Source organism: Cynocephalus volans, chromosome 2, assembly GCF_027409185.1.
Source record: "Cynocephalus volans isolate mCynVol1 chromosome 2, mCynVol1.pri, whole genome shotgun sequence".
NCBI lineage: Eukaryota > Metazoa > Chordata > Mammalia > Dermoptera > Cynocephalidae > Cynocephalus > Cynocephalus volans.
In genome coordinates this window covers 176248320-176263236 of record NC_084461.1, presented here as the reverse complement: position 1 = coordinate 176263236, position 14917 = coordinate 176248320, and the positions used below count along the sequence as shown (strand labels likewise).

Here is a 14917-nt window from a genome sequence, read left to right as displayed (position 1 = left end):
TTGGACATGCGAAATGGGGCTAGTCTGAATTGAGGTATGTTGTAGGTGTAAATTACTCAAGATTTTGAAGACAGTATTAAAAAATGTAAAATATCTTCATAATATTTTACATTGACTACATGTTAAAATGGTGATATTTTGGAAATACTGTGCTAAATTAAAAAATCTTATTACAATTAATTTCACCTGTTTCATTTATTTATTTACATACTTATTGTGTTAAGAATATTTAAGATCTACTCTACAACTTTGATTATATGATACATTATTAAATCTAGCCACCATGCTCTACATTAGATCTCCAGAACTTATTCACCTTATAACTGCAAGTTTGTACCCTTTGACCAACATCACCCTATTCCCCCCACTCTGACCCCTGATGACCACCCTTCTACCCTGTTTCTATGAGTTCTTTTTTATTCTACGTATAAGTGAGATCATGCAGCGTATTTCTGTGACTGACATATTTCACACAGAATAATGTTTTCCAGGTTCATCCATGTTGTTGCAAATGGCAGAATTTCCTCTCTTTTTAAAGCTGAATAATATTCAATTACATATATACATACATATATATATCATACATGTGTACTTTAAAAAGTTTGTGGAAAAATAGAATTCAAAGATAATATGAATCTTTCCATGAACTTTCTGAAGTACCCTCGTGTGTGTACACACACATGAATACCAGGTTCTTTCTCCATTCATCAGTTGATGGACATTTAGGTTGTTTCCATATCTTGGCTGTTGTGACTAATGTTGCAATAAACATGGGAGTGCAGGTATCTCTTTGAGATAGTGCTTTTTTCTTTTTTTCAACCTTTGGATATATATCCAGAAGTGAGATTGTTGGATCAAATGGTAGTTCTATCTTTAATTTTTTGAGGAACCTCCATAGTGTTTTCCATAATGGCTCTACCAATTTACATTCCTATCAATAATGTATAGGGTTCCCTTTTCTCCACATCTTCATCAACACTGGCTGTCTTTTGGCTTTTTGCTAATAGGGTAATATCTCATTGTGGTTTTTATTTGCATTTCCCTGATGATCAGTGATGTGAATCACTCACTGGTTCATAGACCTTTTGACCTTTTGTACGTCTTCATTGGAAAAATGTCTGTTCAGGTCCTTTGCCCTTTTTTCAATAGGGCTATTTGTTTTTTTGTTATTTAGTTGTATGAGGTCCTTGTATAGCTTGAACGTTAACTCCTTAGTGTATGTATGGTTTGCAGATACTTTCTCCCATTCTGTGAGTTGCCTTTTCATTAAATAGAATGTTTCCACTGCTGTGCAGAAACCTTTTAGTTTGATGTAGTCCCACTTATTTATTTTTGCTTTTTTGTTGGCTTTGCTTTTGGTGCCATATCTAAAAAATCATTGCCAAGTCCAATGCCATGGAGCTATCCCGTTTTCTTCAGAGTTTTACAGTTTCAAGTCTTACATTTAAATATTTAATCCACTTTGAGCTGATTTTTGTATATGGTGTAGGATGAAAATCCAATTTCTTTTACCCAGTTTTCCCAACACTATTTGTTGAAGAGACCATACTTTTTCCATTGTGTATTCTTGGCACCTTTGTTGAAGATTAGTTGGCCATATATATATTCATGGATTTATTTCTGGGCTCTCTATTCTATTCCATTGTGTTTCATGCCAATGCTATATTGTTTTGATTACTACAGCTTTACAAAATATTTTTTAAATCGGGAAGTATGATGCCTCCAGGTTTGTTATTTTGCTCAAGATTGCTATGACTATTAAGGGTCTTTTCTAGTTCCACATGAGTTTAGAATAGTTTTTTCTATTCCTGTGAAAAATGACATTTTAATAGGGATTGCATTGAATCTGTAGATCGCTTGGCTAATACTGATGTCTTAATAACATTAATCCTTCCAATCCATGAACATGAGATACCTTCCCATTTATTTATGTCATCTTCAATTTCTTTCATCAATGTTTTACAGTTTTCAATAAATAGATCCTTCACCTCCTTTGTTAAATTACTCCTAGGTATTTTACTGTTTTTGATGCTACTGTAAATGGGATTGTTTTCTTAATTTCTTTTTTGGACAGTTCGTTGTTACTATATAGAAACACAAGTGATTTTATATGTTGATTATGTATCCTACAACTTTACTAAGCTCATTTATTAGTTCTAACAGTTTTTTTGGTGGAATTTTAAGGGTTTTTGAAATATAAGATCATGTCACCTGCAAACAAAGACAATTTCACATCTTCCTTTCAGATGTGGATGCCCTTTGCTGCTTCTTCTTGCCTAACTGCTCCAGCTATACTTTCAGCATTATTTTATCAGCACCGCACTCTCCCGAGTGAGCCACGGGCCGGCCCTTTCAGCATTATTTTAAACAGAAATACTGCAGTGGGTATCCTTGTCTTGTAAATGATCTTAGAGGAAAAGCTTTCAGTTTTTCATGAACTCAGCTGTGGGATTGTGATACATGGCTCTTATTGTACATTCTTTGTATGCTGACTTTGTTAAGAGTATCTATCATGAAAGAATGCTGAATTTTTTCAAATGGTTTTTCTGGCCTGCAAGCTTTCTGCTGATATCAGTAGGGTTCCCTTGTGTGTGAGGAACCCCTCTCCTCCTGCTGCTTTCAAGATTCTCCTTATAATTTATTTTCAACAGTTTGATTATTTTATGCCCTCATGAGTTTGTAATTGGGTTGAACCTGATTGGAGATATTTGAGCTTCATGTACCTGGATGTTCATATATTTCTTCAGATTTGATAAATTTTCAGTCTTCATTTCTTTAAATAAGCTTTCTGCCCCTTTCTCTCTCTCTTTTCCTTTGTGTCTCCTATGATGCAAAAGTTAGCTCTCCTGGTGGTGTTCCATACATCCTACACCCTGTACCCTTTCTTTATTCCTTTTCTTTCTTTTTTTTTTTCCCTCCACTGTTGGGATATTTTCAATGACAAGTCTTTGAGTTCACACATTCTTTCTTATGCTTGATCAAGTTGGCTGTGGCTGCTCTCTACTGCATTTTTTTATTTCATTCACTGTATTCTTCAGCTCCAGAATTTCTTGGGTTTTTTCTTATGGTTTCTATCTCTTGTTTTGTTCTCATTTTTAAAAATTTTATTGAGATGTTGATCTATACTCTCCTGTGGCTTGCTGAGCTTCCTTAAACAATTATTTTGAATTCTCTGTCAGACAATACATAGATCTCCATTTCCTTGGGACTGGTTACTAGAATATTGTTTTTTTAGTGGTATCATGTTTCCTTGATTTTTTTGTGTTCCTTGAAGGCTTGCATTGCTGTTTTCACATTTGAAGAAACAGTTATCTTTTCCAGTCTTTACTGCCTTTTGTTGCGACACTTTCTCTAAACAGCCCAGCTAGGAATCTAAGGCTGTCTAACACCTTTTCCATGAATATGCCCACTCTACACCTCCTTCTTGGTGGGGGTGGGGGTATTCTTAAGTGCTGAGAGCTTCCCATTTGTTTTCCTTGGGTGCTGTCCTACAATACTCAAGTTTTTGCCTTTTCCCAATCCTACAGATTCAAGCTGGCTGTGTGAGAGGCTTGCATTCAATGTCCATGGGGGCATGCTCTGAAAGTTGGCCTTGGGTGGGGATGAGGGATGAGGAGGTGAGGCATGTGGAACATTTAGAGTGGTTGTGGGCCAGTTGTGAGGGGGAATCCATAGGCAAGGCATTCCACATGGCTTGTGGGGATTTCCTGATGGAGTCTGCAACATGGTTGCTAGGTTCCACAGCCTCTCTTCACTGTCCCCAGCTTTTCTCAACCATTCAGCTGTGCTGATCACCTCAATATTCTGGGTGGGGTAGAAAGAAGTAAGCCTCTGGAGCAGCATCTTGCATGGCTGAGAGGAGCCAGGTACACACTTACTACACTCTTACTTTCCCCTGTGGGGAAAAAAAGGAGGCCTCTCTTGCACTGAGATGTTCTGCTTTGGGATAGGGGTGATGTAGGTAAAGTGAAACTATTCTTCTTACCCTCCTCTATGTTTCTATTCTTAGTTTTTCTAATACAACGGTGTGCCGGAACTTTTCCATTGGACTCCTGGACTCCCACAAAGGCACTCTTATCCATGGATAATTGTCTAAAGTGATGCATCTGCCGTGGGATGATGGTAGAAAGCTACTATCTCACCATCTTGCTGATGTCACTCTATTCAGACATATAGTAAATGACTGATGAAGGAGGAATTTAGGGATAGGAAGTCATTTTAAGTCACATGATTGGCTGTTTTTTCTGCCTTCTCAGGTATGGCCTTAGTCATTTGCAATCATCTACTTAAAATGCGGTTCAAAGAATCCAGTTGCTAGGCTTCTCTTCCCCTCAAAGGCATCTGTAATCATTTATAGATAAAAATTCAGAGCTTCTTAGTCCTCTTTCATCACATAATACAAAATGCAATTCCAAGTGACAATACAGGAATTATGTCTCTATTATTAACTGGACTGAGCATCTGGACAACTGCTGATCTTAGGTCTCTAGCTTTTGACTCATTATTATAATACTTAGCATACCCCTAAAAAAAGAAAACTCTTGAATTTCTCCAAGAATCTATTAACCATCACTATCTCAGCTCTTCAGATCCAGACATACAATCACCCTCATGATGCCTTCTGTAAAGGAGATGACATTTGATTGCAGGCTAGACTCAGTTACTGAGACTGACACTCTTGTTACCAATCTTCTTTAACCAGGTTAATGGAATTTCTCCACTGCTTTCGTCAGGGAGAAAAAGGAAATAATTGCCATCTTTGTACTTTTATGATCAAGGCCACTTATAACAATAACTAGATAATTTTGTTTCAGAAGGTGGGTTTGCCTTGTGACAGCTGGCACTGCATTGCTCCTGTGAAAGAAAAATTAGTCCATAGTATAGCCCCAAATGTAAAAATTATTAATCCAATGTAGACAAATAAAAAATAAACAATCTGAGGAAACAGGGAGTCAGTCACAAGCACAAAATTTGCTCAATAGGAAGTAAGAGTCATCCCTTGGTATCCATGGGGAATTGGTTCCAGGACCTCTGGCAGATACCAAATTCTGCAGATGCTCAAATCTCTGATGTAAAATGGTGCAGTATTTGTATATAATCTATGTACATCCTCCCACGTTAAATCATCTCTAGATTACTTATAATACCTAATACAATGTAAATGCTATATAAACAGTTGTTATACTATATAGCTTAGGGAATAATGACAAGAAAAAAAGGTCTGTACATGTTTAGCACAGAAGCAATGTTTTGGGGGAATATTTTATATCTGCAGTTAGTTGAACACACAGATGTGGAACCCATGAATATGGAGAGCCGATTGTATATCTAACTACCTACCCACCCACCCTGCGATGAAACATCTAACAGTAAAACTAAAGGTTTAAAACTTGAAATTTATATTATGCGTGCTTTTACATATGAACTGTTTTGGGTTTCCCTAATAATTCTGTACAGAATATATTCTTTAAAAAAAAACAAAACACTTTTAGAAGGAATCATGCCATTTTTAGTGCTATCAAAAACCACAAATTCAGAAAAAAGATGCATCATGCTTCAAGAATGTCCCAGATTTTTTAGATTTAAAATATTCTATCCAAAGAAATTTATATGTCTTGTTACAGTAGACATTTGTTGCTCCTAAAATTGAATTTCCAAGCCACGTGGTTGGTGTGGGCCCTGTCTTAGGCCATAAACATATGCTACCCTGGGTCACTCCAGAGTGGGCACTTGCCTGAATTCTAGCCCATTAAGTCAAGGAAACTGTATTCTAAGTCTCTGGTTTCAGTCATCATGGAAACGAATTTTCTTTTTCCTGCAGGATTGGCACTTGAAAACACATATACCTGAAAGTATCCTCCTTCTAACTATTAAGGGACAATTATTCCAAAGCCCAAGGTCAAAGATCGAACTAATAATCAAAGCATGTACAACTGGCTGCAGCCTCTATAATAAGGTTTGCAAACTCAAATGCCTTGAGGGACTAGGCCAACAACACAAATGTAGAAAGCTATCAGATGTGATAGAATAGGGAATGTGAAAGGAAACTGCCTGTCTTCTCTAAATGAATTCAAATTATAATGACAACAAATACAACAATGTGCTGGCCAAAGAAAACATTTTGGCATTAGGTCTGAAGGCCACATAAAATTCATTACCATTGTGTTGGCCTCAGTTTTCTACCTGGCACTACAATGACCTTCAGGAGTGCATTATTAAGCTGACCTTCAGTAATCCCTCCTCAGTAAATTTCTTACAGCCCAGTCATGTTTTCCTTTCCCTACTGAGGTCTAGCTCAACAGAAGTAGTTACTCAACCTGCTACAAACATCTTAAATGTTGCATGAAAAATATCTTGGAATAAACAGCATCTTAACTTTCTAATTGCTGCTGTTTTTACAGCTGAAGAAACATAAAGCCAAAATACTGGGACCAACTACAGTGTTATCAACGGAATTTCTTTAATGGCACTGCTTTTTAAAGCACCCAGATGTTTTCCAGCACAGCTCAAACTACTGGACTCTGACTGGCTGGAGCCTTGTAAAATTTTAAATTTGATAGAAACCAATCGCAACGCCCCAGATCTTGATAAATTTTCTTATGTACCTGAAGCATAGGGATCAATGAAAACATTTTTAAGTAAAGTGGGAACTGAATAAAATAGAAATAAGTTAATTTTTAAAGGAATGAAACTATTTCTGATATTTATTCATGAAATTGGGAAATGATAGTGAGTTTCTCAGTGTAGACTTGTGATGTTCTACAACTCTTTCAAAAGTAAGATTAAATTCCAAGTGAATTCTTACAAGAAAATAATAGCCACAGTGTAGGGGTACCAATTCAATCAAAAACAAAACTACCCCTTCACCCTGAATTAACAGTCAATGAAGAAAGAAGCCTGTTTTAGTTTACAGCCCATTCTGAGGGAAGTTTGCTGCTTTAGGTAAAAATGAATCTTTTTTTTAAACAGGCTAAGATGGACGTCTTCTTGCTGTCTGTAGATTTTTTTTTTTTAAACCCTGAACTTACATATTTCCTAGAATTTCTAATTATTTACTGTTAGTCAGAGTTGGAGATTTTATAAGGCATAGAAAGAGCTGTGAATTTGGCTCACCATGAAGAATTGTTTGTACTCACGGAAACTTGGGATATAAACAACTGAAATGCATAAAGTTTGGAACATTCCTGGTGTTATTATTAACAGCTTAATATTCTGCCAAAATAAAAGTGTTTTTTCCTTACCAAGACTTGCAAAAATTTTAAGAATTGCTCTGAAACCAAGGGAGGTCCTTTTGATGATGACTTACTACAGGATCAGGTGAGAGAGCTAACTCATGCCTGTGACCTTTAGTGATAACACAGAAGGGACTGAAGTCTTTTCCTGACACTGCCCATCTGAGGGCTCCCACTGAACTGAAGGCTCCCACTGAACTGAGGGTCTGATTTTAATGAGTCAAGTGTCCTGGAATGCAATTTTCATGCTCCTTGAGGTGACGATTTGATGGAAGCAAGACTTAATCCCCCAAATGTGGTCTAACCTCATGTCAGGAAATGAAAATACTGGCTCTTGCTGGGTTACACTTTCAGAAGAGGGGCGTCACAGTAGATTCAAAAGTAGGGAGTGTGCTTCTAGCAGTTGTGACCTTTTCACGGTCTTTCAGCCAACTCCACCTCCTGGGTACAGGCTCTTCCACTTCAGAGTCAAGGGCTCAAAGCTAGGTTCTGAATGCTAGAAGCAGGGGACTGAGGTGTTGGGAAATTTAATTAGCATGTGTGAAACAAAACAGGCCCATGGCTTAAAGCTACTCCAGAAGTGTGAAGAATAATGATTGCTTTTTGAGAATTCCCATTTCCCAAGAATGAACAAGCCTGGGGAAAGATGAACTGTTTAGTTTTTTGTTGTTTTTTTCTTTTAAATATTTTTTCAAGTCTTTTGGTGGTAAGGCTTCCATAGTATTTGCTAACAAACTTTTACCTTTACCAACAAAACAAAACAAAGCAAAGCAAATCAAAAAACAAAACAAGATTTCCTTTGGTATGGTTGATCATCTGACCACAGCAAGGACTTGTTTAACTATAAAGAAAACTAGTACATGGATCTGCAGTGAAAGCACCATCTTTTGAACCAAAAGTCACCTTAACAGACGTTTTAAGGCTTCCGTGAAATCCTGTCCAATTCAACAAGCAAGCATAGAACAAAGGCTGGAAATGAACCTGAGGTCCCTGCCATCCAAGAGTTCAATCTTGGGTGAGGGGAGGTGTTATAGAATCCACTATCAATACAAAGACAGACAAGAATAACTTCAACATAAAGCAAATTGTGACAAGTACTGTAACATACTAATCCCAGCTAGTAGGTCTACAGCAGGCATTTCTAGGAGGAATTTGGGATCCAATTCTTTGTTCGAGACACCAAGAACCCAGATTTAGCCAGTGGAACCTGGAATTTCCTTTAACAATACTACCTACTTCAAATGAAAAAAAAAAAAAAAGACTTTAAATGTTGGAAGTGGCGGCTAAGATGGAGAGACAGAGGATCATTCTAATTTGGGAGAAAACAGCCAAAGGAAACATTTGGAAGTGTATTCCTTTCAACTTGTTTTTAAATCTTCCACCTTTCCACACCTGAGCCTACGGATCCTCCCCATCCTTTGTAATGAGCACACTCACTGTAGAGTATGGATGTGCCACAATTTATCAACTGGGCAGTGAGTGCTAAGAAGAGAAATGCAGTGGTGTCACCTAAGAGCAAGAATGTGCAGGATAAAGATGATGCTTCACATCACTCATCTTCTCCACTGTTTTTTTTTTTTTTAACTCAAATTCTGCCAGAAGAGACACAGGGACATAGAAAGCAGCTACCCACGCTGTCATGTCCCCTACTGCTTTTTTTTTTTTTTCCTCACTCCAGGCACACACTATTCCACCCAGGCAGGCAATTTGCATTTAAGTGCATAAACTGACAGTTACCCTCTGAGCTTTGTTTGGCATTTAAATAGAATCGTAAACACGCAGGGCCACCCTGACCCAGACTGTGCTAGAAGTTCTAAGCCTAGAGCCGGGGCCAAGGCATGCTTCCTACGGTTACAGTAAACATTTTTATCTCGTGGACAAATCATAAAGGAACTCAGTTATGTACCTCAAACTCCAGATAGTGCTCTTTCAGTTTGTACTCATCCACGTCCTTGGCTTTGACTTTCTTGTCGGGGGGATACGAGCGGTGCTCAGCCAGCTCGGTGGTAATCTGCGTCAGCTTGCTTTCGTGAGATTTCAGCTGCTCCCCCTGCAGGAAATGATGAAGTCATTTAGTGCCCAGAAAATCAATAAAAAAAAGTGTAGAGTACTTTTAAAAATACCTGTGTTAAATGACTTTAATTCATTTAAACAGTCCAATGTGCCTCTGCTCCTTTCCAACATCTTTCCAACTTTCTCAGCCAGTGTTTGTGTATTACTTCCCAAGATGGCAATCACGGCCAGCCTCCTTGTCACAAAACCAAATGGCTTCAGAGCTCTTTTTCAGGTGTAACTGTCATTGAGTTTGGGAGCAGGTCTCTTAAGAGAGACAGGCAAGTCACCAGCTGAACAGTTAAGCACCTTGCTTGAGAACCACACAATTTGGCCTATTTCATGCCCACCCAGCACAGCTGCTAGTTTCCCTGTCTACCACAACGAATAAAGTGTCTATCTGTATATTTTTCTCCCTTTTTGAGACAATCAGTGCTATAAGAAATAATTCTTCTCTGAAACCTATCAGATGATATTCTAAAATATGCAGTGATCTCCCTCTAAAATAGCTGAGGTACTTACTTCCTTCAATTTTATTGACCCAAAGTAATCATTCAATTAAAATGTACTTAGTGATTATTGCCTGAATAGCATACACCATACAGCAATGTGATATGGTTAATTCTATGTAAAAGGATTTCCATACCTTAGCAATAAGCTACCTACAAAGATACATTACTGAACCCTCTGGCAGCATTTTAAAAAATCTTGAACAAAGACATTGAATTTTTGCGTTCCTAAAATTTTATGTCTGGGTACTAGTCCACTTTCACATACAAATTACCCAAATTCTTGAGTGTAAATTTCACACCTACAATGAGACATAAATGGATGAAGGCAAATGAAGAACTGATTCAACTAGGTGATAAATACATTTTGTATAATACCAACAGAATTCAGAATATGAAAATTTTATCGTAGAATGAGGTGAATAATTAAAAAGACTGACAGAAGAATAATTATGAACACTAAATTAAGATTATATAACATCATTGTAAATGTAAAAAAAGATATGTGGAAATTCTAAGTCACATATAATATCTTAAGGACTTCTGTAATAATGCACATATTAAAAACCAAACAAGGAAAAAAACCCAAAAAACCCGAGTCTAAAACCATCAAAATAGAAGATAACAATGCAAAGTAAAAAGTAGAGTATATGAGTGGAAAAATGAAGAAGAGGAGTGAGGTGGCAGGAACATGTGCAGTGAATGAAAGATGACAAGATTTGTTTTTAAATGCCAATTATAACAAAACAAAATACTCAAAGAAGTCTCAGAAAAGGCGTGGGTTGGGGGAGACATATTTTGAGATTTTAGAAACGGGTCTGTATCTCCAAACCTGTCATTTGTACACTGATCATGCGGAATGTCAATGAAAAATGCTTCAGGTAGATTTTATTTACCATTTCTCATTCATCTATTATTTTCCCCCAAGGAGACTAAAGATTATGTTATAGACTGAATGTGTCCCCCCAAAATTTGTATGTTTAAGTCCTAACCCCCTGTGTAGCTGTAGTTGAAGATGAGGACTCCAAGAAAGCAATTATGGTTAAATGAGGTCATAATGGTGGAGCCCTGATCCGAGAAGATTAGCATCCCTATAAGAGGAGACAGGAGAGACATCTTGATCTCTCCGTATGCATGCACCAACGAAAGGCCATCTGCCCAGACAGCAAGAAAGCAGCTATCTACAGCCCAAGGGAGAGCCCTTGCCAGACACCAATGCTGCTAGCACAAATCTTGGACTTCCAGTCTCAGAAAAGAAATGTCTGTGATTTAAGCCTCCCATTCTACAGTATTCTGTTCTAAGACAGACTATATGAATAGTTTTTCTCTTTCGAAGTCATCTTCCTTTGTGTATTTACTACTGAAACATGTCAATTACCTAATAGACTTTCTTTCTTTTTTTTTTTTTAATTTTATTTTGTCGATATACATTGTGGCTGATTATTGTTGCCCCATCACCAAAACCTCCCTCCCTCCTCCCTCCCCCCCACCAATGTCCCCTCTGTTTGCTTGTCGTATCAACTTCAAGTAATTGTGGTTGTTATATCTTCTTCCCCCCCACCCGTTTTTTTTTTTTTTTTTGTGTGTGTGTGTGTGTGTGTGTGAATTTATATATTAATTTTTAGCTCCCACCAATAAGTGAGAACATGTGGTATTTCTCTTTCTGTGCCTGACTCGTTTCACTTAATATAATTCTCTCAAGGTCCATCCATGTTGTTGCAAATGGCAATATATAAAAACGAATGAAATACCTAATAAACTTTCTGACGAAAGATGTTTGGTGACTAGACTACTTTAAAAAACAAAAACATAATATATTTTTCTTCTTTTTTTAATAAAATGTTTCAGATAGACAAACAGTCATATTAAATGATATATAAAAAAACACTCATATATCTAACACCTGGTTTAAGAAATAAAATATTATAAATAAGCTGAAATTCCATGCATGTACCTACTCATCTCACTACTTTTCCGTGCTTTTCCTATACAGAGGTATGTAACTATAACATTACAGAAGTATGCTCTGTAGGTTTTATACTTCATATAAAAACTACTTATAGACTTTCTTTTGTAACTTGTTACTTGTTCTTTTAACCTCAATATGTTTTTAAGATTTATCCACACATATGCTTTAGTTCCTGCCTTTTAACTGTTACATAGTATCTCACTGAAGAACATACTACAATTTTCTTGAAGGATATTTAGGTTGTTTCTAGGTTTCTTGCTTGGGTTTTTTTCCCCCCCACTATAAACGATGTTGTAATGTATATTATTATACTTGTCTTCTAGTGAATTTGGGGAAGAAGTTTTCTATTGTGTTATCACCAAGAGGTGAAATTTCTGGGTTTTAGAATATGCACATCTTGGGGCCGGCCTCGTGGCTCACTTGGGAGAGTGCAGCGCTGCTAGCGCCTAGGCCGCGGGTTCGGATCCTATATAGGGATGGCCGGTGCGCTCACTGGCTGAGCGTGGTGCAGAACACACTGTGCTGAGGGTTGCGATCCCCTTACCAGTCAGGAAAAAAAAAAAAAAAGAATATGCACATCTTTAAGATGACATTAAACTGTTTTCCAGAGTGTTTGTACCTGTTTACATTTCCACAGCAGTTTTGAAAGTTCCCATTGTTTTACCTCCTTGTCAAAATTTTATATTATCACTCGTACAAATTTTTGCAAATTCATGGGTATGAAAGTTAAGCCACTGTGATCTGAATTATGTTTACTTGAATAAGAGTGAGGATGAGCATTTTTTCATGTTTACTGGGTTTCTTCTGTGAACTGACTGCTAAAATATTAGACCCATTTTCTATTAGGTTGTTTAAAATAGATTTGCCAGTATAGTTATGTATAGTATATTTTAAAAAGAAACAAATTCTTTTCTTCTTTTGACTAATAAAATAATTAGAATCCAAATATATATACACTTTTTCAAATAAGGTTTTAGATCATCTGGAGAAAGAATTTACAAAACCCTCTTTAGTTGTGAACTTTGCGTCTATGTAAATATTCTATGAGATGCCTGTTTCTTCCAAAAGCTTTAGATTCAGCCTTCTTTTTCATTGAATAAATCCCAACTTCTTCTTATGCACAGTGTATTATACTTGTCACTTTCCTCCTAATACCAGGGTTTTACCAGGGTTTGTTCATTGTTATTAAGCTATGTATTACAAGCCTGAGTATTTCTACAGCAGCATAAAGGGTTAGTTATTCAGGCTATATTTTTATGAAGAAACTATTCAAAGACACGAAAGACACAATGACATTCAACGTGCAACACTTCAGTCCTACACTTTCACTGCCTTCATGAAGCAAGAGTCAAGGAAGTTGTCTCAAAATAAAGCATTTTTAAATCATATCTTCTTAAATCTATCAATTTTGATCAGTGAAATAAAAATGTCAAGTGGCTCTTATGGGCACAGACAGGATGACCATGCAGATTATTCCAGTGCTAGAACCCCATGGTAAAGGAGAGACAGACTTTCCTGACAAAAACTGATGGTGAAAATAGAGGTGAGAGGCAGCAGCTGTGGAAACACGTGGCATTCTTGGCCTCAGGACAATTAAATTATAATGGAAATAATGAAAAAAGACAAAGTAGGAATCCATTTTTTCTTTCCCTTTTGTCATTGCTCTTAAAATTTTTTTAGGGACACATACATGCTATTTTTATGAGACAATACCACAAAATGGATTCAGAGAAGGCAGAGAAATATATCTGACAAGGTTTAAAGAAAGGGCACAGAGATAGAAATTGGAATAAACTCATTAAAACTTTTAAGTTAGGAAGTGACAATTTAAAAATTGATGTTAAAATAATAGATGCAAGAAAAATTGTGGCTGTACGTGAATAGATTTAAATTGGTAAGAACTTTGATAATATATACAATGAAATTTTATCTAAAGGGCTAGTTTTAGATGTCATTTAAGATTTAATTTTTTCAGAGTGGCTAATGTTTAAAATACATAAGAAACTCAAACAACTTAATAGCAAGAAAACAAATAATCCAATTAAATAATTGGCAAAAGACATTGCTATGATTTGAATGTGTTGCCTCCAAAATTCATGTTGGAACTTAATCCCCATTGTGGTGGTATTAAGATAAGAGGTGGGGTCTTTTGCGCAGTGATTAAATCAAGAGCAGAGCCCTCATGAATGGATGAGTGCCTTACAAAAAGGCTACAGGAAACTAGCTTAGGCCCTTTTGCTCGTCCTCCGCCTTCCACCATGTCAGGACACAAAGTTCTTCCCTCTGAAGATGCAGCAACAAGCCACTATCTTTGAAGCAGTGACTGGGCCCTTACCAGACACAGAATCTGCCGGTGCATTGATTGTGGACTTCCGGCCTCCAGAATTGTGAAAAATAAATGATCTGTTCTTTATATATTACCCAGTCTGTGGTATTTTGTTATAGCAGCACAAACAGACTAAGACAGACCTGAATAGACATTTCTCAAAATAAGACATACAAGTGGACAACAGATATATATAAAACTGCTCATTGTCACTAATCATCAGGGAAATGCAAATTAAAAAACCACAATGAGATATCACCTCACACCTGTTAGAATGGCTATTCTAAAAAAGATGAAAGATAACAAGTACTGGTGAGGATGTGGGGAAAAGGGAACCCGTGTTGCTGGGAATGTAAACCAGTACAGCTACTATGGAAAACTGTATGGAGATTCCTCTGAAAACTAAGAATAGCATTACCATATGATCCAGCAATCCCATTTCTGGGCATAAAGCCACAGGAAATGAAACTAGTATCTCAAGAAGACATCTGTACTTCATCGTCATTGCAGTAGTATTCACAATAACTAAGATACAGAAGCAACCTGTGTCCATCAATGAATGAATGGATAAAAAAAAAGTGGTATATATACACAATGGAATACTATTCAGCCTTAAAAAAGAAGGAACTTCTGTCTTTTGTGACAACATGGATGAAGCTGGAGGACATTATGCCTAGTGAAGTAAGCCAGGCACAGAAAGGCAAATACTGCATGATCTCACCTATATTTGGAATCTAAAATTGTCGAACTCATAGAAGTAGAGAGTAGAATGGTGGTTACCAAAGGCTGGGTTTGTGGAGATTGGAAAGATGTTGGTCAAAAGGCCCAA

General features: G+C 36.9%; 1 protein-coding gene across 4 annotated transcripts in view; it reads right to left on the bottom strand.

The window, feature by feature from the left end:
- PSD3 (pleckstrin and Sec7 domain containing 3) overlaps window positions 1–14917 on the bottom strand; it is a 373102-nt gene that overhangs the window by 19946 nt on the left and 338239 nt on the right. For all 4 annotated transcript variants that reach the window (XM_063083776.1, XM_063083783.1, XM_063083790.1 and 1 more), the window contains one exon: window positions 9139–9282. In XM_063083776.1, the coding sequence (XP_062939846.1) occupies window positions 9139–9282 (144 nt within the window). The remainder of the gene's footprint in view (window positions 1–9138; window positions 9283–14917) is intronic.